Source organism: Hirundo rustica, chromosome 4, assembly GCF_015227805.2.
Source record: "Hirundo rustica isolate bHirRus1 chromosome 4, bHirRus1.pri.v3, whole genome shotgun sequence".
In the NCBI taxonomy this organism is placed as follows: Eukaryota; Metazoa; Chordata; class Aves; order Passeriformes; family Hirundinidae; genus Hirundo; species Hirundo rustica.
The window spans coordinates 63,010,151-63,032,755 of record NC_053453.1 but is presented as its reverse complement, the minus strand read 5'-3'; the positions used below and the strand labels follow the sequence as shown (position 1 = coordinate 63,032,755).

The window sequence follows — 22,605 nt, the reverse complement described above, 5'->3', positions numbered from 1 at the left end:
TTTTCCACTTTTTTTTTTTTTTTTTTTTTCACTCAGTGTGGTCCTTTCCTCAGAGCATTCAGGTCGGTGTTACTCTCTGGTTCTCAAGTATTATCCAGTGTCTCCCTGTCTTTACTTTTCTTGTCTTTGTAGCAGTAACTCCTCCTGAGTCTCTGTGATTCCTTGCTTTTGCTATGTTGGGAAAGTCAGAGGGCCACAGAAATGCGTGCCGAGGCAGAGAAATGCTCAGATTCTCTGTGTCATGGCTGAATGGTCTCTTACAATGAAGTTGCTGTATGAAAGAAAGCTTCTTCCATTTCTGCGTCTTTTTAAAAGAAAAGAGTGATCTCGCTTCGACCTTGGAAGTAATTCAGACATTAACTACAAGGAAACAGTTCAGGCACCAGACACAGGGAAAAGCTATGTAGCACAAATGGCCAACAAAACCCTGGAGCAAGAGAGCCTTTACTGACACTCTCTGGTGTCTGCACAGTCCCTTTGTTGGCACTTGAGAACCCTTTTCTTCGTATCAATTTGTCTCTCGGATACTGTAAAGAGTACTGAACTGTCTAAAACGTCTTGAAGACTTTGCCCCAGGAGCCAAAGTCCAGAAGACAGCTACTGAAATGCTGAGCAGAGTTACCCTCATCTTCCTCTCTGAGTGTCTTCTTCTTCAGTGCATGTTCCTTCATCATAAACTCATTTAATACCTCCATGATTGTTTTCATATTTGATGCTTCAGCATGCTCTTGAAGGATGATAGACAGCCCTTCATATTTGTTTCAAAGACCATGCAAATCTTTTATGGCTTTGAACTACACATTTTGGCTTTGTAGCTCTATAAATAGAGATCCAACCCTGGAAAATATATTTCTTATTCACTTTAGAGACAACCAAGATGATTGCTGGTGAAACAGCAAACCTCTTTCTTTGATTCCAGTATAATAGCATATACTAATGAACTTAGAATAAATCAGTATAGCAGTAGAACGAAAGACACAAAATTATCTCCACAAAAGTGGAACAAAAGAGTAATCCTTGCCTTGCTGCATTTTCAGTGTAAGTACTCTGTAAGGACATCACACAGGCTGACTGATGAGTTTGGTAAAAAAACAAGGGACCTGCCCTGTCAGCAGACTCTGGCTTAGCACAACTGCCCGGCCCTGAGCCTGGAAAAAGCACAGAGAGATGACAACCAGCCCAGTAAAAACAACGGGGTAAGGAAACAGGCTTTTTTGGAAAAGTGGCCACTCAGTACTGCTGACCCCTTGGGCATGTGAGAGCTCCTGGGGAAAGTGGTGGGAGTCGGTGCCCTCCGAACTTTGCTGGCAGTACATGCCAGGACTGATCCAGCTCATTAACAAACCTCAGGGACTGTGGGGAAGAAGGATTGGAAATCCCAGGAAAGGTGGCAGGCATAGGCTCACCTTGCAACATATGGCCAGAGAAGAAATATTCCATCCACCCAGGCTGTGGTGTCAACTCTTTGAGGCTGAACTTACCGTAACTGAATACACGGAAAAAAGCATTCACCAATTAGGAGCTAATTTATGAATCCATGAAACATAAGAGAGTCCAAAGCAGATGTCTAAAGATGGCAATCCTGCTGTATTCCAACAGGACAGCCTGCTGGCCCATGCCAAACACGAGATCTCTGTTTTCCTCGGGAGTAATAATGATTACAATTGCTTGAAATGTCTGCCTGTGGGAATTAAAGGACAAGGAGGAATTAAGGGTTGGACTCCTACTGTGGTGGTGAGACACTTGTTGAATGTGATAATCTTCTGAAGGCTGAACATGAAGCAAAGAAGGAAACAGCTGAGTGATCACATTTAAACTTCAACTAGGTGTAAGAAACTCAAAAAAGCAAAATGTTGTGGTGCTTCATTAAGAACAGAAGACAGGAAAGTGGAATTTTAATGTTAATTAAATAATGAGGAAGACTGAAAGAGGAATACAAACCAAGCAAACAGTGTAACACATTAGTAGGAAAGAGGAGGTGAGAGGTGATGGTGACCTACCTGGTGAAGGCTGCCAAAGAGACCTCTTTGGGTCTGGTTGAGATCCTATATAAAAGGATTTCAGAACATGAAATGGGCCCCTCAAAAGCAAGATGATGAAAATGCTTTGAAGTGAGGTGGAAAACAAACATGCGCAGAAATCTACTTCACCTCAAAAAAAAAATGCTTTTAGAAAAGTCAGCAGAAAAGAACACCTGTAACTGTGATTAACATTTGCGTCATCTCTATGGGCTAGTATTAAGAAGCTGAAGATCAACAAAACAGTGATAAAGGATTGTGATAGTTTCATAGAGGAAATGCTAAAAAGTAAGCAACCCTGTCCTCCTTAAAAGAGAGGGGAAAACCCCCACAAAACAGACTAAAACAATTGAAATATTTTAATAGTGGGGGAAAAAGATTCCTTCTGAACAGTGAAAGTAGGGAGTTGTCTGAAAGCTAAGCAAGCTGCACAAACTGGACATGAATTACACTACTGCTAAAGGGAAAGATTTTCTGTGGTCTGCAATATCCAAAGGAAATATCTTTATAAAGATAAAACAATATATATTGAACATCTTTATAGTAACTATCAGCATATAAGAATACAGGCATGGCAGACTTCTCATCTGTTTCAGCAGGTGGTAGGGTTTTTTTTTTTTTTTTTTTTTTTTTTTTTTTTTTTAAAAAAAAAAGGACTGTCACGGTATTTCAAGAATATAACAAGGCAAACAGCAAATCTGTCATTTTACCCTTCCCCAAGATGCTCAGTTGTTAATTTGCTCTTTCCTTGTTCATGTCAAACAAACTCAGGACCCTGGTACGTAGCTCACTCATGAGATGCCCCGTTCCAGGAACTTAGTTTAAATGGAAAAGATGGAGCAGCAGAACAGGTTATGCAGCGTCTTCACAGGGCAAACCAGGGGCTGGGACACGAAGGGAGCCAGGAGGGTCAGAGCAGAGTCACGTATCGCACTTGCCGTTCCCGAGCCCCACTGCAGCTCTGGACGCGCAGGGCGAGCCCCGCGGGGACTCGGCTCGGGGAGGGACGCGGCAGTGCGGGGATGCGATGGCACCGGGCTGCCTGTGCCGCTCCTCCTCCGCTCCGCCTGTGCGCGGATCCAGGCACACGCACGCTGCTTTTTCCCTACGCGTGTGCCTCGGGAATGCTGCCCTTCGCCAGGGATGCAGCGGTACATTTATGGCAAGGGGTTAGAGCTGCGGCTGCAGCCGCGATCCCGGCCCAAATCAGGAGAGGGGAGCACCGGGGGGGATCGCTGCGGCTCTGGGCTGTTTCTCGGAGCCCAGCATTCGCCTTTCCACCGGGTATCCACCCAGATACCCACCCTGGCTGAGCCTGGGGGGTGCCTTGACGGCCCCCCCCGGCGGGCAGCGCCGGAGCGCTCAACATTGCCTTTTTCGGGCTTTTTTTTCTCTTTCCTCCCTGTGTGCGGTTTTTCTTTTTTTTTTTTTTTTTTTTTTTTTTCCGCTTCCCCTTGTCACTCCTTGCAGGGCCGGAGCTGAGGCAGCGCCTCCCGGCATCGCGGGGCCGCTCCGCCCATCCCGGCCCGGCCCGGCCCGTCCCGTCCCGGCCGCGGAGGAGGAGCCGGCGCGGCGGCTCCGGCCGGGCTGAGGCGCGGCCGGGCCCGCGGTGAGCGATGTCCCTGGCGGAGCGGCGGCGGCGGCGGCGGCAGGAGGAGGAAGAGGAGCGGGAAGGGGAAGCAGGGGATGGGGCCGGTGACGGGGAGGAGGTGGTGCAGATCCGGCTGGGGGACAAGTGCTACCCGGTGTGCAAGAGGAAGCTGATCGAGCAGAGCGACTATTTCCGAGCGCTCTACCGCTCGGGAATGCGGGAGGCAGGGCAGGGCCAGGAGGAGCAGCTGCTGCGCGGGGGGCTGAGCGCCCTGGGGCTGGAGCTGGTGCTGGACTTCATCAACACGTCCTGCCTGGCCAGGCTGGAGCAGGACGAGGGCGGCGAGGAGGAGCCGCCGCTGCTGGAGGAGCTGGTGGAGGCCGCGTCCTACCTGCAGGTCACGCCCCTGCTGCGGCTGCTGCTGTCGCAGGTGCGCCTGGGCAACTGCTTCGAGCTGCACCGCCTGGCGCAGGTGTACGGCCTGCAGGACCTGCACGACGCCTGCCTGGACTTCATGGCCGCGCACTACCACCAGGTGCTGCGCAGGCCCGACGCCCGTCCGCACCTCCTGCTGCCCCCGGCGCTGCAGCAGCAGCTGCGGGAGCGGCGCATGAGGGGCACGGCCACCCTGGTGCTGCTCGGGGACTTCATGGGCGCCTGCCCGCCGGGGCTGCCCGCCGGCTGTCACCCCGCGGGGGACGCGCCCTGGGCCATGCTCAGGTACGACGAGGAGGCGCGGCGGTGGCTGCCGCTGGCCAACAACCTGCCCGCCGACCTGGTGAGCGTCCGCGGCTACGGCTCGGCCACGCTGGACAATTACCTCTTCATCGTCGGCGGCTACCGCATCACCAGCCAGGAGATCTCGGCCGCGCACTGCTACAACCCGTGCCTGAACGAGTGGAGCCAGCTGGCCTCGATGAACCAGAAGAGGTAACCCCTGCTCCCTGGGGTACACGCGTGTCCCTGCCTGGTGGTGGGATAGGTCCTGTTGCGTCAGGTGGCGATACAGACCTGGCTGTGCTCTGAACCACCAAGCAAGCCCGATGAGAAAATTCCTTTCCTGCTTTCTTTGTGGCGTATTGTAACTCCAGTCGAGTGTGTGACAAGTTTTCCTGCTCGTAGTGGGCTATACCTGGAGATGGAGGTAACGATTTAGAGCTGGAGATGGCTGAAACAATTTAGTTGCGGCAGTTGTCCGGTGGTTTTTTGTACTTTCATAAAAGTCTGAATGTTTTGTAGGCGTGCGCATCAGTGAAATACCAAAAACGTCAGGAAGAGGGTGAGAAATTTCTCACTTGGTGGGAATATTTGGATCTGGGAATCATTCATAGTTTTGACGATTTTTCTTTTTTACCTCTATCCTTTTGAACAGTTTATTACACATTGATATTTTAGCCTGCATTCATAAAACGCTTGTGTGATTTATACTTGGAAGATCAATGGAGACCTAGCCTTGAGGAGGGCCCAAGAAGAAAGGCCTTCTCCCTGGCCGAGGTTGTGGCTCCTCTACCTTAACCACACTTTGGAGTTATAAAAACAAAGGCTTTAATTTCACGGAAACAAACTGGCTTTGTTTCCAACATGAACTTCCTCTTTGTTTCCATTTTAGTAAATGTATTTTAAATTTTGTCTTTTCTCTCTGAAAAAGAAAAAGTAAGGAGGCCAAAATTCGCTGTAGAAGGGAAATCCTTTTCTCTATTCAGTGAGTTGAAAGAGCATGCACAGAGATCCAAGCCTTTGGCATAAATGCTTTGTATCTGGGTAGTTAAACCGCCATCTCTGTTCCTGGCTCTATTTAGCTTTTGCCGCCTAAACCTCCTCAAAACACAGATAAGACCTGAAATTAAGTCTTTCCCATTTCACCTTTTTTTCCCCCCACACTTCTTGTATTGTGCAAATTTTACTAAAATAATCATCTCCTTAATCAGTCATCACGACTGATGAGAAATAATTTTTCTCAGGATTTCTGGCTGCTTGGAACAGCGCTGGGAAAAGCTTCATCTGTAAAATGAATGTTTGGCTTTTAAATGCTACAAACACCTTTTCTTGCAGACCTGTTTCTTAGAGGCTGAGCCTGTAGCAGAGTTGCCTGAGGTGCCTGGGGAACTGAGATATTTTAGCTGGCTTCATTCGACAGCAGAACCTGTGTGAATGGGTGTGAGCGGGGTTGGGAGCACTTGGCCTCGCTAGAAAAGGAGGATGGGGTCAGCCCTCACAGTGTCTCTTGTGGAAATTGATTTCACCACAGAAGTCCCACATTGATCAAGTCACGAGGTTCTGTTTGTGTGCTGTGTATGGCAAGAGAGCTGTTATTATGTGCATTGACTCTGCAACATGGGATTTTAAGTCACCTTTTCAAGGCCCTTTCTGCAGCTTATAGTTTGTGTATTCAAACTCTAGATCAGCCTTTTTTCCTCCACACGTGCCCTTTATTTTGTTTTTTGTTAGGATGTATAATCATTATACTTGAAATAAGCATATGGATGTTTTCTGCTGTTACTGTTTTAAGTGGTGTTGCCATACCAGCTTAATCTTCAAACCCATCAAAGGTGACAGCAAGGTGTTCCTTAGAATAGAGTTTCACATTGGCCATTTTCTGCAGAAAGGCAGCAGGCAAATCGATACTTTTGGAATAATCTCTAGTCTTACATTCCATGGTAGTCATTGCCGGCCAAAAAGTACCCAGAATTATACCTGCAAAGTAGCAGTGAGGATGTTGCTCCCTGGGTAACTGGGGGAGCTTTTTTCCGTGGAAACTCAACTGACCCCTTCGCAAAACACATTTTACCAGCTTCACAGAGTCTCAGCTCTGCAGTTAATGATTACTTTTTATATCTGACATAACATGTCAGCTCCTTGATGACCTGCTTGGTGTTTTGGGGCAAGTAAGGGATGGCCTGTACCCTAGGAGCCAAGAGCAGGGCCATTTTTAACATGAGGGGTTTGCATGCTACATGTCCAGTGCTGATGCCTGTCTGCCACACATCTGTGCTGCAATTAGAGCTGCAGTTTGCTTAGCATTGTATTTTTAGTTTGTTTTGCTGTAGTAAAACAAGCAGCGTGGTTGGCCAGCCTTCTGCTTAGGAACTGCAGCCATGTGACTGTCTGGCAAATGAATTTATGTCAGCTGATATAATTACATCCCATGAGTGAAATTCGACATACCTTCAGGGAGAGCTCTAGTTTCCATCGAAGTTGGTTTGACTTCAGATAGCAGAGAATCTGGATTTGTCCTGCACGAGTGACTGCATCTGTTGTCCTCGAGGGAAGATTGAGGAGTTACAGATGTAATTTTGCTGCTCTGCTGTTCATATAAGAGTTTTCTGCCCTAAACAAACCTTTTAAGTTCTACAGTATTTTTATCATTAATTGTTTCCATTGTTGTAATGGAGAATCCCAGGATGCTGGGATTCTTCACATGCTTAGATGAAACACATCTAATTTACTTCTAAATAGAAGATGAAAGCCATCTGAATACTTAGAAGCCATTCTGGTTTGGGTCTTCACTGCTGGCTTTCTTTTTAGGTGTACAGGTCTTATTACTTTAGTTTCAAAGTACTTTAGTTTAGTTTTCATTACTTTTCTTCACAATAGGCAACTCCTGTATAATGTTCTTGTGCCCCCAGGAGCTTCAGAGAGTGTTATTCCCAATTTATGTTTACTCAGGGACCTAAAATAATGTGCTCAGGCTCACAAAGGAAGCCTGTGACTGAGCATGAAATTTCTCATTGTCTGAGTGCTAAATCCAGTGCTGATCACAAATAGTCCACAACAGATCATGTTTTCTAGACCTTTTCATTCTAGAGGTGTTTCTGTACTTGGAATTCTCACGAGAGAGAATGACCTGAACTTTTTGAGAGAAGCAACTCCATGTAAGCATTGCCCAAGATCACTTTGGGGTCAAGAAGGTAACAAAGTGGATAGGGGACTGTTGTAGTAATGTCCTTGAATACCTTTCCAAACCTTGTTGGTTGTTTTTTTTCAAAGTGAACACTGTCCTTTGAGATTTGCTATTTAAAAATAATATACTCACAGGATTTCTACTGCATGTGCCAGTTAGAGCTGTATATTCCACTTCTGTTTTCCTTCAGAACCTTCCTACTCAAGGCAGGTAAATATTCCAGGCATGGAAGACCTCTGTGAGCCCTAGGCTGGAATTATGCACGTGCCCATGGAACATGATTTTTGTGAGCAATGTGTGCCTGAACCGCTGCCGCTCTCAGGAATATAGGAGATGATGCTTTTGGGGAATGCTACTTGTTCAGGAGACCTCCTCCTTCCTCATTTTTTACTTTTTTACCTTTTTTTAAAAATTTTTTTTTTTTTAGTTTTTAATTCTGCGCTGGAAGAAAATAGACTTCAGCGTTTTTTGAAGTTAGAACCATCCATACCTTATTTACCACAAATGTATCACACACTTCTAAAGTTAAATGTTTGATGCAGTTTACTCTGCAAATTCACAACAGAAATACAAAAAAAGGGGAATTTACTGAAAATATGTAAAATGCTTTGGAATTGCTCCATAGCTGTGCTTTCTTGATTCCATCTCTGTTGGGAGTGCTTTAACTCTAGAATAAAGAAGTCATCTGATTGTTGAGAAATGTTAAGGGTAAAGTGATCATTTGGCAGGAAGAAACAAAGTTGCTTAATCCAGGGCTCATGTTCTACAGCAGGACAATAAACCTTGCAAATAGATACCTATTTAACTTGTTCTTGAAATCCTCCAGCAGTATAGATTCCAGCCTACACTGGAATCCTCCTCCCAGGTGTCTTGTTCCCATGTTTAGCCACCCTTCAAATCACAAAATCCTCCCCAGTATCTGGGCTGACTCTTTTTTGTTGTACACTGTGTGAGATTGTCAGTGAACAAAAACCATGTGTGCTGGTTCTTTATAGCCACTGCCACCATAGCTGCCTCCTGCAGCTACACCTAGCACAATCCAGAGCTACGGAGGGGTTTTGGGAAGCTGTGGAATGTTGTCCTGCATGCAGAAAGCCTCCCTGACCTCCAGCTCCTTTGCATCCGTGCATTGTATTTTCCTCCCTTTGTGTGCGCAGCGCTTGGCACTTTGTTGAGTGAAGAACGGATTTTGAGTGATGGTAAAACTCCACAGCTCCCACTTGCTGCTGTTGCTGGTATCCTCTTCAGAGTGAATGGGGGCAGCAGGAGGCAGCTCATACCTTGGCTTGTCCCAGCAAGAAGGGACCCACCAGGCCTGGCTTTTGGAAAGTACGTCTTGATCCCTCTGGTTTAGACTAGTAGCAGGAGCGAGTGGAGTTCCGTTGTGGTGGAATCTGACTGATTCGGCCCCGCTGTTTCCAGGCTATAGTCCATGGAACAGTTGTGGAGAGCTGGCTCCCTGCTCAGTGTTTGTCTTCCTTGTTTCCAGCTGCTCCAACACATTAAAAGAGAGTAAAGTGCACTAAATATTTCCTAATGTTCACTCTTCATAAAGACACCTGCTGTTACTGGCATGGAAAGGTGAATGGCAGAAGTTTTTCATGACATGTTGAGCCGTTGTCCAGACTTTCATATAAAGTGTGCTGATGGATACTTGCAGCTACTTTTGAGTAAAATGAACCTTATTGTTAGGGAATTCTGTAAATCTGAGATACCTCCACTGAATGTCACCCATTTTAATGAGTGTTTGGAAGTGGTTAAATGACTGACACAAATGTTTGTGGCCTCCCTTTAGAATATTTAAAGCTGCAAGTTGTGCTGTTTGTGTTTCAACAGATAGTTTTCCCTTTGGTTTTGCCCCTTTGTTAATTTATGGATTTTTTTTTCTGTCCCAACTTTTACAACAGGTATATTTCTTTGAAAATCATGTTTTGCAAGCAGTTACCCTCATTTCATACCTGCCATTGATGGCCACGTTATTTTGGATTTTCGAAACTGGAAAGCCTAATTGCTGTTGAGGGAATATGAACAGACTGACCTAATCATAAATGTCAAGGGAAAAAAAAATAAAAAGCAATTAATTCCTTCAAAGGATTATTTTAATTTCCAAAGCTGTATTAGGCTGACAAGAGCAAAGTGATTCCATCTGGAAACAAATCCTTTTTCCAAATACATTTAATAAAAAGAAGTTGCAGGGCAGTCTGCAGCTAGGCAGGGTTCGTTTTGCCCAGAGAAAACCCTGCAAAAGTACTTAGCAGTAAGTTTTGAATGTTGAATTCCTGCAGGGTGGAACTCCCTTTGCTGCCCAGCAGGCCAGTGCTGGTCTGAAACATCATTTCAGTTTTACAGACATAGCACCGTTCCCTGTTTGGCTTTGCACTGAGCTGGTGCACTCCAGGGACTGCCACACATCCAGTTAGTTGGTGTGCTCATGGTAAATTCTCAGTTGGCTCAGCAGGAGAGAAGGAAGGACCTTACTAGGCAGTGAGACTGTTCCTGGGGAGAGGAAAAGCTCATCCTTTGTTTAGACCAGCTTCCCTAGCAGGAAGGATGAGCTGCATTCAAGAGTTCTGTCTTCACATCCTCCAGTTTCTTCCTCCCGACCTGCACCTTTAATACCCATGGATCATTTCTGTCTGTCTGTGTTACCTTCAGGGTGTGAGATAGGAGACTTCTCTTGTTTCAGGAATTAGGAAGTTGCCCTTTTTCATGTGTGAATTTTGAAATCATGGTTGAACAGACTAAGAAATAAATTACGAGTTTGGAGGGCATTGCTCGTGGGGTGCAATGTAATTTTTGTTCAGCTATGGGTAGAACATAATTTACAGATAGATCTTGCTTCAGAGGATGTATTTAGTAATTTAATGCTGAATAGGGCACAGAAGATTCTCTTTTCTTTTGTAGAACAGGATCCAATGTGTTCCACTTAAAATTGCTTTTTTATTAGGGTTATTAAAGAGATTCCGTAATACAGCCTAAAACAAGTATGCATTAGTAGGCATCCATCAAGTCTTTGAATTTTTTTCAGTTTTAACTGCAATTACATCCTTCACTGTGTGTCCATGTAATGCATTTTTCTCTACCAGTGGGACATTGCTAAAAGCCTGATAAAAATGAGCCGTCTGCTGAGCAGATTGGTTAACTGAACACCTGGAGCTGAACTGGCACAGACTGAAATACAAAATAAAATGTTGCTCAGTCTCAGCAGCATCATCAATAACACTCAGACTGTCACTGGTTAGTGTCCTGAGTAATTTCAGTGTAGTTACAGCATTTTGGCCTTGCACAGCAGAGTTCAGATGCTGCAGATACCTCGAGTGGTGGTGCAGGCTGTGGGTGGTGATGAGTGTGTCAGAGCCTGGGTATGAAGAACTTTCCTCTGTGTTTCTGTACATGGATGCTCCTCATTTCAAAGCTGCAATCTGTTCTTTCAGATCCAACTTCAAGCTCCTGGCTGTCAGTGGAAAGCTCTATGCCATCGGTGGCCAGTCCCTTTCCAACGTGGAGTGCTACAACCCGGAGAATGACTGGTGGAATTTTGTGGCGTCCATGCCAAACCCTCTAGCAGAATTCTCAGCTTGTGAATGCAAGGGCAAGATCTACGTTATTGGAGGATACACTGCACGAGGTAACAGGTTTGCTGTTACTTCTTGGTGGTTCTTACCTGATTGTTTCCAAGGCCCAGATAATTTTCTCCTGTTTTTTAGGAAAGTTTGTGTAGAAGGCTGTGTAATGCTGATTAAAACACATAGAAATAAGTTGCTGGTAGAAAATAATTGACCAAGCAAAACAAAGCAATAGCTCTGTCGGGGAAGAATCAGGTATTTATGGTTTCTTTCAGAGCCTGCGTGGACATAGGGCTCTGTTCTTGGAGAGAGCAAACTGATGGGTACATCAGCATCCAGCTTAGCCAGTACCCTTTTTCTTAGATTTTGATCACACAGTACAGAGAGGTCTCAGCAGATACACTTTGTTTACTTTTTAAATACCTGGTTTAGACTGTCAGAAGGAAAAAAATTCATAGAAAATATCTGCCATGTATTTCTCATGTATTAATAGATGTCATGTTCTTTTCACTACAGTATTTCAGTGTTTCAAAGGCAAATTCAAGCTATACCTTAATAATTGAACTGAACAATCAAAAGCTGAAGCAAGAACCAACACATTTAGCTTATTTAATTTCTGTACTGTATTTTCTTGGGACAGTGTACAGAGGGAAGGATTTGAAGTTTCATTCTCTTCTGACAATTAGTTTGCTTTTATCCAGTGGGCAAACAAGTTCAGTTAAAAAGAGCTCCCATTTGTTAATTCCTTAGGTATATAGTGCCATTATTTGGGAGGAGGACATTTTCTCAGAGCTTTAGACGTCAACTTTTTAAACATGTCGGATGTTCAGTATTTACCAGGATTTCGTAAGTCTGAATTTGGCCTTTCCCCACTTCAGTTGACCACAGCAGTTTTAAGGGCTTTCTTTCCAAACAGGATGAAATGAGAAGAGAGATCAGCTTTTACAGACAGTGCTGCAAGCAAAGCTAAACTGATGTTAGAGCAAGCTTCTAGTGTCTGAGCAGATTTGAGCTCTGAGTCATTTTAAAGTTTATAAAAGACATACTCCCACCCCTTAAGGTCCTTCTGGTAATAAAAACCCTCAAGCTCATTCTGTCCAGACCATTCTGACCCAGAGCCTGGTGGCTTCTGTGAGGAAAATGTGCCTGTGTCTGTATGGAGAGCTGTGCTGTCCTGTGCTGTGCTGTGTATGCTGCAGTCCCAGTCCCCTGGTCATCCCCACTGCAGGATCTGCTGGGGCTATTATGCTCCCTCATGCCCAGCACTGGGACTCTGTGATGTCTGGCATGAAATGCTTGTCATGCTGAGAAGTGAGATCCAAAGGGGAACGTCCTGTGAGACTTGAGAATGAGGAGAAGGGGTTGAAACAGGTTAATGGGAAGTCTTGTCTCTAGAGACAAGGGTTAGGGGTTTGGCATGTTTATCTAGAGAGAGAGAAAGATGAGGTAAGGTGAAAAACCTGATTTGGTTAAGACTGCTACACAATTAGGGGAGGACCAGCTTTTCTCCTACACCCTCCACACTCTGCAAGTTCCTATTCTGATGCTTGTGCTGTGCTTTTATCTGAGAGACTGCCTACTCCTGGTGTCATGAAGAGGAAGATCAGCACATTACTGATTCAGATCCTGTTCCTTTAAAACTCCTGAAACAAGGGATGTGCAGTCAGGATTGCTGCTCTGTGTCAGGCTCCTGACTCAGTACTTGCTGCTGTGGGTTCAGCTAAAGGAGAGTTGTGAGTTACCTCTGGCTTCCTCCACACTCCAGGGGATTGCTGCTGCCCTCCAAACCTCTGTCATTTCCCAGGTCTTTTCCTATGGGAATAGGACAGTAAAACAATAGGAAGTTTTGAGCAGTGGATAACTAGCACATTTAAGCTTCTGTTTAAATCCAGGACCACTCAGGACAACAAACACCTGTGCTTGTTATAAATAATTTCCTGAACAAGAATATGGAATCAGTTTTTCTGTGACATCTTGGCTTAGGACAGGTAGCAGACTTAGAAACCAGAATTGCCACAGTTACACTGGTGATTTTCCTTCCAAATTATGCCAATGACAGAAAGTGTTAAGACCTAAAGATCTGGGAAACACTAAGGTTTCTTTGCTGGTTTGCTACCTTTACTGCATAAAACACATGCAGCAATTAATGTTTTTTTGTGTTACGTTATTTTTAGTAATTTTTGGTATTTCTGTATATATCCCACTTTTGGTAGATTTTGTGGGCTATTTTTAAAATTCACGTAGAGCTTTCTCCTGAGACTGCACTTTCCAAAAGATGGCAGGATCTGGAATTTCCCACTGTAAATTATAATGACACTTCTTCAATAAAGTCCTTCTCTTGAGTTTGCAGCTCCCACTTAGATCCTAGGATAGAACCTAGATCCTAACAGAAATCTAGTCAGGCACCGTTATGTTCATATTTTGTGTTGTGGGTTTTGTTTTGGGGTTTTTTTTGGTGTTTCAGTGATATAAAAGACCCAGGCTGTGGACTGAGCATGTGAGGGCCACGTTGCAATGGACTTCTATTTCATACACCTCCTCTCAAGTAGCACATTTTCCAGGGGAACTTTACTGTTATAGATAGTCATAGAAACTTAATTGGGACTTCTCCTCCCCTTAATGAGTCAGAGAAGGATAGGTTGTTCATAGACAAAGGTCATCTATATGTAGAGCTGCAGTTTCACAGAACACTGCCATGAAAATAATCAGAGTGCAAATGCTGGATGGAGCAGCACCTCCCTGATCATGCCACCGATGCACTTCATTCAAGACAATCCAGTTATATTTCTGGCTATTTATACCTGTGTCCTTACAGAACTTGTCAGTATGTCTGCTCTTCTCCCTGGGAGCTCATCTGGAAGTCATCATGCAGGACAGACTGGTAACGTGGAGCAGGTTTAATAAAAGACCCGTCTGGAGTCTGCAAACCTGTTCCTGCTTGTCACTTGAGGCTGGATTTGAGCTCAGGTCTTCAGAGACTGGAACAGAATTTACTGAGTCGTGTGCATTCTGTGATAATTTAGTGAAGCCTTGGGCACAGCCAGGGTCTTCACCACACCATAAATTAGGTGGCATTTTAACAGTTTTGTGGAATAACACTATTGCAAACATATGCAGCCACTGAGTTGTGAATTATGGAGATGATTTCAGCTTCTTTCTGAGCCTCTGCCTAATGGCAGAGCATGGAGTTCCTGGTTCTTAGATGATTTTTCAATGTGTGTTTCTCTCTTTATGAGGTGCCCTTAGGTCACCCAGGCCAGTTGCTGAAATGTAACCAGCTTTACAAATTTTGTTCCATAAAACTTTGATTTATGGAATGAAATTGGAGTATCAAAGTTAAGCTTGAATGATAAGTCATCACTTGACAGCCATTAATGAAGTATACTGTCTTCATGATAGTTTGAGTCATCTGTGACCACTTCTGGAGTGGAGAATACTGCTCCATTTCCCTCTTTGTAAAAAAATACTTATGTATCAACCAGAAACAAAATTAAAAGCATAAGCTAAAAGGTGGGGGTTATTCTGCTAAAATCTGTGGGCCCAGACAATTTACATCGTGTAATGTGCAAGAAGAGGCATATTTTTTTCCCTTGTGCCAAGGAACAGAACCTTCAAAGTTTCTTTTCAGGGGCAAAGAGCTGTACTGACCACCACTTCTCTCCTGGCTTAACCTGCAAATGTGTGAGCAATGTGCAGTAAAGGCTGGGATGCTTTGTAGGAAAGGAAAACGCTTCCCTACGAGTGCCTTCTGACAGAATTATTTATTTGTGAACATCTCCTCTCTGTTTCAGGCAGGAACATGAGCATCCTGCAGTACTGTCCCACTTCCGATTCCTGGACCAACTTGGAGCTGTGCGACGTGCACGTCCGCAAGCAGCAGATGCTGTCTGTGGAGGAGACCATCTACCTGGTGGGGGGCTGCATCCTGGACCTCGGACCAAACCAGAGATCCAGCCCCAGCGAGGACGTGCTAACGGTGCAGTCCTACAACACTGCCACCAAAGAGTGGCTCTACCTCAATGAGAACTCATCCAAATCCGGCCTTAACTTGACTTGCACTCTCCACAACGATGGAGTCTATATCTTGAGTAGGAATATTACTCTGTCTTCCAGCTTGGAGCAGCGTCTCTTCCTGAAGTATAACATCTTCACAGACAGTTGGGAGTCACTGGGGCGCTTCCCAGCCTTTGGACAAAACATTCTGATCTGTTCTATGTATTTGCCTGATGGGCGAGAAGTGTAGCAGCACAAGGGTTTTCTTTTCAGTTCATTAATTGTTCTTTGATGAAATATTGCTCCCTCAGAATAATTCCATTTTCAGAATGTAATGCGGTTGCATAATGCAGGCATAAAATACCGATTCTGTTCTCTAAAAAGGTTTTAGAATCCAATATGAAGAGAAATGCTTCCAGAAACTGTTTTAAGATGTCGATTTAAACATTTTGCTGGTTTAGGTTAAAATTTCACCAGGTATTGTTTGCAATTTGAATGTAGAATTACTGTGTTGGCAATTGATTCAGGAGTTCCAAAGGCAAAATTGATCAGTCTGGTTTTATTCCTCGTCTTAATAGACAGTGTAGAACAAAACATACACATTTTAAAAGTGTTTTTAAATGTTTAAAAACATTTTAATTCAATAAAGTAAATAATTAGTATAATCAAAACCACAACGGGATTTATTTCTTTCAAAAAATAGCATTTTTACTCAAGCAATGTCCTGTCAAATGCTCACTGTTTCAAATCGTTTATACTATCCCATTTTTATCTCTTCCATTGCAGCAAGTGAGATTCTCAAAGGGGCCAGCAGTCAGGGTCCCATCAAGAAAAACTTCCTCTGAATTATTTGTAGTGCAATGCTTTGCCAGGGACTGGTAGGAATTACCTAGAGGCTACAGCTGCTGATTGGAGAGGAGAGGTTCTTTTAATGGAAGTTGGCAGCAATTCTCGCTACTGTTAAGACAGAGGTAAAAAGGCTCTTTATTCAAAGGGTGGCGTTTGCTAATTGTCATAAAGGTTCAGGTTTTTGTTACCTTGTTGTGTTCTGTAGTACTTAAAACTGAGTTCTAAAGAGCAAATTGTAGTTGGCAACAAGCTGTGTTTTGTGAAAATGTCCCTGAGCACCTGCAGAGGTGATCCTGCCCCAAGCGCATCCTGATTGGTAACACTCCTGTGGGACACATGGAAGGCTTGGCTCATGTGAATGACTCCCTGAGAGGGCACACAGGGGCGTGTGAGTGTTGGCTCTTTCTTGTGTCCCCAGGAGAGGTTGCCTCAGGTTTGCCACCCAGTGTTGTTCCTCTCTGTAAAGGGCACTGTAAAGATGGTCACTGTGAACACTCCTTGTGGGGATTCTGGAGTGGACCCTGCGGGAGCTTCTCCCAGTTCCTGCCTCTTGCCTGAGAGAATCGGAGCCATGATTGGTCCCTTTTCTCCTTGTAGCTGACCAGGGCAAAAGCGTCTTCTTGAGGTGCCTGCCCAGGTCTGGAAATGTGTCCTCACAACAAGGAGAGGAAAAGCTCTGGGTCCCATGAGAAGAGCCAGGTTAGACATGCTAAACACATTGCAGGGATGCTGGTTCTGCTCCAGTTGTTTATCCACATGATGGGATGAGACTTAAAGCACCTGAACACATTTCTAATGTGTGGAGATGTCTTTTTTGTTTCTCCATTAGAATTCAGGAATCTTACTTTGAATAGAGGGGCCTTTTGTACAGAGGAAGAGGAGGAGGCAGCAAGGTCCTTGTTAAAACTCCTTGCTTTTCCATGGTTTTGGATGAAATCAGTTCTTGCTAAAGGGTTGCCAGTCTTAAAGTGCCTTGCCAATCATTACTCACACAGTGATCTTGGTGCTTCCAATCACCTGTAGCAGTCCAAGCAGAAAATCCCAGGAAACTTCTCCAGAATGAGGGCATTTGTGTTTGAACATTTTTAGGATGAAAGCAACCGCAACACAAGGTATTTTGGACGTCTAAGATTAACCTTTTTGGGTGGAACTTTCGCAGCCTGGTGGAGAATGTCATGCCTCAGCCAAAACTGGTGCCTGCCACTCAGCTCTGTATGACTTCAATTAGCTAAGTCCATGTTGTGTGTTTTTATTTCCTTTGAAGACATTGTGCAGCTGCTGTGTTTTGACAGCAGTATTAGACCACACAATTGCCCTTCTGCAATGCAGCAATAAGGTGACTTTCACAACATGCTTCTTTCAGAAGTGTTTCAGAATAAATATCAGCAGGGTGCTATTGCCTGGTGATAAATTATCTTGGTCACATTATGCTGCTTGTTTCCCTAAATTTCTTTTCACTTCCAGATTCAGTACCCCACAGTCAACTGTGACCAATGTTGGTGGAGGGAATCACATCCATGCTGCAGCATTCTCTTTCCTAGCTGATTAGCCAAGAAACTCCATCGCTCCTGGGTTTGCAGTGTTAAGTATCAAATCAAGTCCTTTCAAACCCATTCATTTCTTAGTGCAGTCGTAACTCCATGAACTATGACATCATCTTCTAGGTGTGATTACTCTTTTTTCAGAAGAGACCTTTCCACGCTGGGTTTATCTTGGTTTCAACTTCCAGCAATCGAGTGACCACCTTGAAAACCTCCTCAAGTGCAGAAGACAAATGTGTGTATGACTGTGAATACAGTCAGACCCTTTTGTCAGTCTGTGGTGCAAATGCCTCCTATACTGACATCTAACAGTACTGCAGTCACAAATCAAAACTGGTGTTGAATTTAGTGGTAGCATTAATTAGTGTAATAATCTAAATGTACTGCATTACTACAGGCTGAAATAAAAATAAATGCTTTTTTTTAAAAAAATAAATCCTTTACAGAAAAGTATGCAGTGTGTGTGGCCTCATACCTCAGGAAAGAAACCAAATGCTGTAATGACTGTCTCATGCCCTGTTCATTTTCTATCAGTTTTATACTTCATTTTCACTTTTTATATTTTGAGGCAAGGAGAAGTGTCTGAGAGCTACTAGCAGAATGATTAAAACACTGCTTTTTAGCTAATGAAAATGTTCAGTGATCTGGTGTGCTCTCCTTTCCCTGGTGGTGAGAGGAGAAGGCCTTTAATTTTAGAAGTAGCCAAAGAGTCCTTGCAGTCTGATCAACTGGAAATTCCTCTCTTGTCCTCATGTTGCTCCTAATTTATCATGTGGGCTTGGAGAGATCCTTCCAGCTCCTGGCATCTGCACCTCCAAAAGTGACACGTGAGTAGGAATGTTCACCTTGTGGGAACACGAGGCTTGTCTGGTTTGTAGTGTTTGAAGGAGTTCCTGAGCACATGAAGTACATTTGTCTTCAGTGCTGTACCTGCTTCCTTGGCTATTCTGACTGCTCCAGCAAGTGCTAATTACCTCAGCAAGTGCTAATTACTTCAACCTCTGCTAATTACCTGTATTTCAAACTAATGGCTATTTCCAGCCTGTTTCTTTCCTTCCTTCTTTCTTTTTTTTTTTTTTTTTTTTTTATTTGGTCACCCAACAGCCTGTAGTTCATCTAAGCTTCCTGGTCGTGGTGTTCCCAAGTCTGTGTCTAAATTCCAGACCACTGCTCTCCTGCTCTGTCTGTGTTATCCAGTGCTTTATGTATCCACTATTTATCTTCTCTGCCTCGTGGACCAATTCCCCTTGATACTGACCAGCAGAAGCTGACTGTGGTAGAGGATGATCCCGAGTTGAAAGAAAGAACAACTGTCCCCGAAGTCCTGAGGGAGGAGTAAACAGAAAACTCTGGGAACTCAGTCCCTCCTTATAAAATTCAGATGCATTTCAGAAGGTTGCTCCCATCAAGGCTAAGAGTGAGCATTAAAGTTTCTTCCTTTCTGGGAATGCTTTGTGGTTTTCAATGTGAAATAAGAGTTGCGTAGGGCTTAAGTTTAATCTCTCTGGCTGCTTTCCATGGGTTTCCCTTTCTGCCCTGTCGGCTGACCTCTCTCGAGCTTAATATCTGTGTTTTACATTCTTTGAGGATTTTGCCTTTCTACATCAGTGTCCTACCAGTGTCAAATGGTAGCAATTTGTTGGTCTTTTCTATGTGTTGCGCTCTCCTTTTCACACTCATCTGTGTCTGTCACAAAGTAGTTTGTAATTCAAGCAAAATCTTTTCATGTAGTCAATTTTGGGCCCTGGGAAGAGAAAGCTACAAACATTCAGTTTCCTTCCATCCTCATTTCAGTGAGACATGATGCTTCAGGCACTCAGTTTGTGGGATTTGGTTGCTGTCCATGACAGGACAGAGAACAGAGGGCACAGAGTGTAACATCCAGCACATAACATGCTCAAAGCCCTCCACGTACAGAAATTACTCCTCCCTGCCATTCCTGTGAGGTAAGATACACTCTGTAAACGGTGTTAAACCAGAGACATCCTTGCAACAGCTGTTGGCAAGACCAGCAAGTTTGTAAGTGTTCAAGAGCCCTCCTCAGAGGGCAGAAGCTGTCGAGAGTGTGCGGGTATATTGGTCTTGCACTTAGAGCAGTGACCAAAGGGTGGCTCTCCCGCCCCACAGTAAGGCTTAGGAACCAGAGCTGCTGCTCTCAGACAGAAAATTTAAACCCTTTTCTGCCATTCTCGGACTTGATTTCCATCTAACCAGCTCTGAACCTAGTTTAGTGCAACCTCTGGGTTGGTTATTTATTTCCCGAGAAGGAGAGTGGAGTTGGGAAGAGTGGAGTTTGTGAACTGATAGGGATCATGCGTTCACAGATTTAAAATTACTCTCCCAATTATACATGCCATATGGATTTTCTTCTAAGAGCAGTGACATTACCAGTAAACACATGCTGTTATGTCCTGTGCATATTGGTATTTTCTAAAGTAAGGTTCAGTTTCTTTATTGCAATTAGAAGAGTAAACCAGGCATCATTGCAATTCCTGTACTTTTCTAGTGGAAGGCTGATTATACAGGGTCCAGTTTTATAGTATCAAGTTATATGATGTGCTGCACATCTTCAACCTCTATATGCTTCAGGAGGAGAGAGAAACATTCAGCACCTGAGCAAAGATGTTTCCTGTTTGTTGGTACTTAGACCATGATTTAAGATTGAACACAAACTGAATCATCCTTCCCTCACTCTGTTTCTCAGTTGAAATTTATGATCATTTGGTCAGGTGATTTTACACTCTCTGATATTTTCCACCTGTATTAAAGGGTGTGTCTTGTGATAAGAACACCTTTTATAAATAATTTTCAGCATCTTCAAAATTAATTACTCTATAAACTTCCTGGTTTACTTTTATTAGTCATGCTTTGAAAGTGATTTTGCAGAATTCTGAGTACTTTTCTGTACTTAGTATGGACAATATAAGGGATTTCAAAAGTGTAAGAGCAGGGAAATATCTGTAGCTCTTCATGGACACGACTTCAGCTGTGCAAGGTCTGAAATGTAAAAATGTCATTACTTCATTTCCCTTGAAACTTAGTCTAATTTACAGTTAACTAATTTACTTGTTAATTTACTAATTTCAAATTTTACGCCATTCAGTGAAGTTAAAACACTTGAAATTGAGTGGTGGTTTGGGAGGCAATGTTACAAGGGCTCTGTGTTCATCTCTGGATATTTTTATTACAATTTACTTTTTCCTACTGGTGCTGTTATAATTGTCTGATATCCCACTGAATGCCATTTTATTTGGTTGTAAGGGAAGTTTTGCCCTCTTACAGGTAGGGCCTTGATTAATTATGAAGACCAGAGCTGTGTCATTTGAGAATGTGTATTTTGAAGCTGTAAATTGTTAATTGATGGTAACTGTAGTGAAGCCCATAAAAACATGATTTTGGGTGGTAGGGGTGGAGATAAAGCTAGGAAAGAGATGCTTAGGGACAGCCACTCTAACTTCCAGGCATAAGCAACTTTCAATTGCAGAATCAGGCAGAAATGGTTTTAAAAGAACTCCTTTTTCCCTTTTCCATCTCTCCTGCTGCAACTCAAACCCTTCCAGTCACAGTAAGTGTGGCAAGACATCTGTGTACTTGGAAGAGAGTGTTGGTAGTGAGGTAGGAATGTGCTGCTTGTGCAGGTGATCCCTTATCAGAACTGCTGCTTGGCAGGCCAAGAAACCTTCCTGCAGCTCTCCTGAAGGACACTGATGGCTCTTTAATGCCATGTTATCTGCTAACGTGTGTGTGATGATAGGTGAGGCACGGAGAGGAGTCACAGAAGCACTATTGTGTACCTGATAAAAAATGCACAATAGCCTTGTAGAAAAACTTCTCTCTCTTTTTTTTTTTTTTTTTTTTTTTTTTTTTTTTTTTTTTTTTTTTTTTTTTTTTTTTTTTTTTTTTTTTAATAGAGAGCCTGATCCAAAGCCTTTTGATGTTAATAAAATGAACCAGCTTGGAATTAGGCACATGATTGAGCGAATTAGATAATTCTGAAAGAATCCAAAGGGATGTTAACTGTACAACTGGCTGATGAAAGAAGAGGCATAGGCTTGGAGAGCCTTGTTACATTGTGATCTCTGATATGCCTCATCTGTGGTTTTTGAACTTCACTGTGAAGTTGTCCATTGTGTTAACACAAGTTTATCAAATATACTGTCTCTGAAAAAATCAGGAGAATGATGATTTCCTAGGAGAAGGAAATCTCTCCTCTCTGGGGAGAAGGTGAACATCTCTACCATTCGCTGATGGGGATCACTGAGGAAACATTGCTCAACATTGCTTCTGATTCTGACCAGCAAAGCACTTTTATGTTTCCTTGTACCAAGAAATGTGGTGCAAGGTAGGGTTGAAAAGTTTTACTTTAAATCCTGTTGCTGTGAGATTTTTATTTGTTTGCTTGTTTGTTTGTTTTCTTGCAGAATAGGATCTCAAAAAGAAAAGGAAAGGAAAGAAAAGAAAAAAATAAGTCTTGTATCCAGGCATTGGATCCTTGTCTCACGGGCTGTGATAATGCCATAGCCAACAAAATTACCTGAGTATGGTCATGTGGGACTGACAGGCATCATCCCTGTTTTACTGTCAATATATACAATTACAGAAGATTTATTTGTACAGGGATTAGAACTTTGGCTGATATTCCATGCAAGGTGAAACAGCTCCAGGAACTTTTTGAGAACAAAACACCTCAAGGTGGTTTCCCTCTGTAGGAAACATAAGGGTGTGTCCCACATGGGGATTTGAAATCCTTGAGGAAGAGGAGAGACTTAAACCTAAATTGCCTGTGCCTTGGCAAATCTCCCAGTAAACATAGTCCCTTCTTTCTTCAGTTTGTGTGGGTAACTAGTTTTTGTTACTTGCTTAAAACTAAACAAAACAAAACAATAAAAACCAACCAAAACCCAAAACCATAAAACCCCAAAAATAAAACCAAAAGAAACAAAAAAAAAACCCAAACCAAAACCAACCAAACAAAACCATCGCAATTGTGAGGCTTTATGTGGGATAATTAAGTCATCTGTTTTTCAGAAAATGAAATATTTACCCCAAGCTCTCCAGACATCAAACATCTGTACAAAGCACCAAAATCAGGGTGTTCAGGCTTTCTTTTCCTGTATATTAATTCCCTTGCTTTAGCTTTAAGTCT

At 43.5% G+C, this 22,605-nt stretch overlaps 1 protein-coding gene across 1 annotated transcript; it reads left to right on the top strand.

Moving 5' to 3' along the window:
* Window positions 1–3,634: 3,634 nt before the first annotated feature.
* On the top strand, window positions 3,635–17,864 carry KLHL42 (kelch like family member 42). The gene is made up of 3 exons (XM_040063448.1): window positions 3,635–4,539; window positions 10,945–11,138; window positions 14,868–17,864. Exons 1-3 carry the CDS (start codon window positions 3,635–3,637, stop codon window positions 15,317–15,319), a joined length of 1,551 nt encoding a protein of 516 aa, XP_039919382.1. The 3' UTR covers window positions 15,320–17,864.
* Window positions 17,865–22,605: the final 4,741 nt, after the last annotated feature.

What these genes read in the sequence shown, in the direction of transcription:
- KLHL42 (XM_040063448.1), top strand. Translation starts at nt 3,635, where the DNA reads ATGTCCCTGGCGGAGCGGCGGCGGCGGCGGCGGCAGGAGGAGGAAGAG. An exon ending in GCCTCGATGAACCAGAAGAG is followed by an intron (nt 4,540 to 10,944) that starts GTAACCCCTGCT and finishes CTGTTCTTTCAG; the next exon opens with ATCCAACTTCAAGCTCCTGG. An exon ending in TGGAGGATACACTGCACGAG is followed by an intron (nt 11,139 to 14,867) that starts GTAACAGGTTTG and finishes TCTCTGTTTCAG; the next exon opens with GCAGGAACATGAGCATCCTG.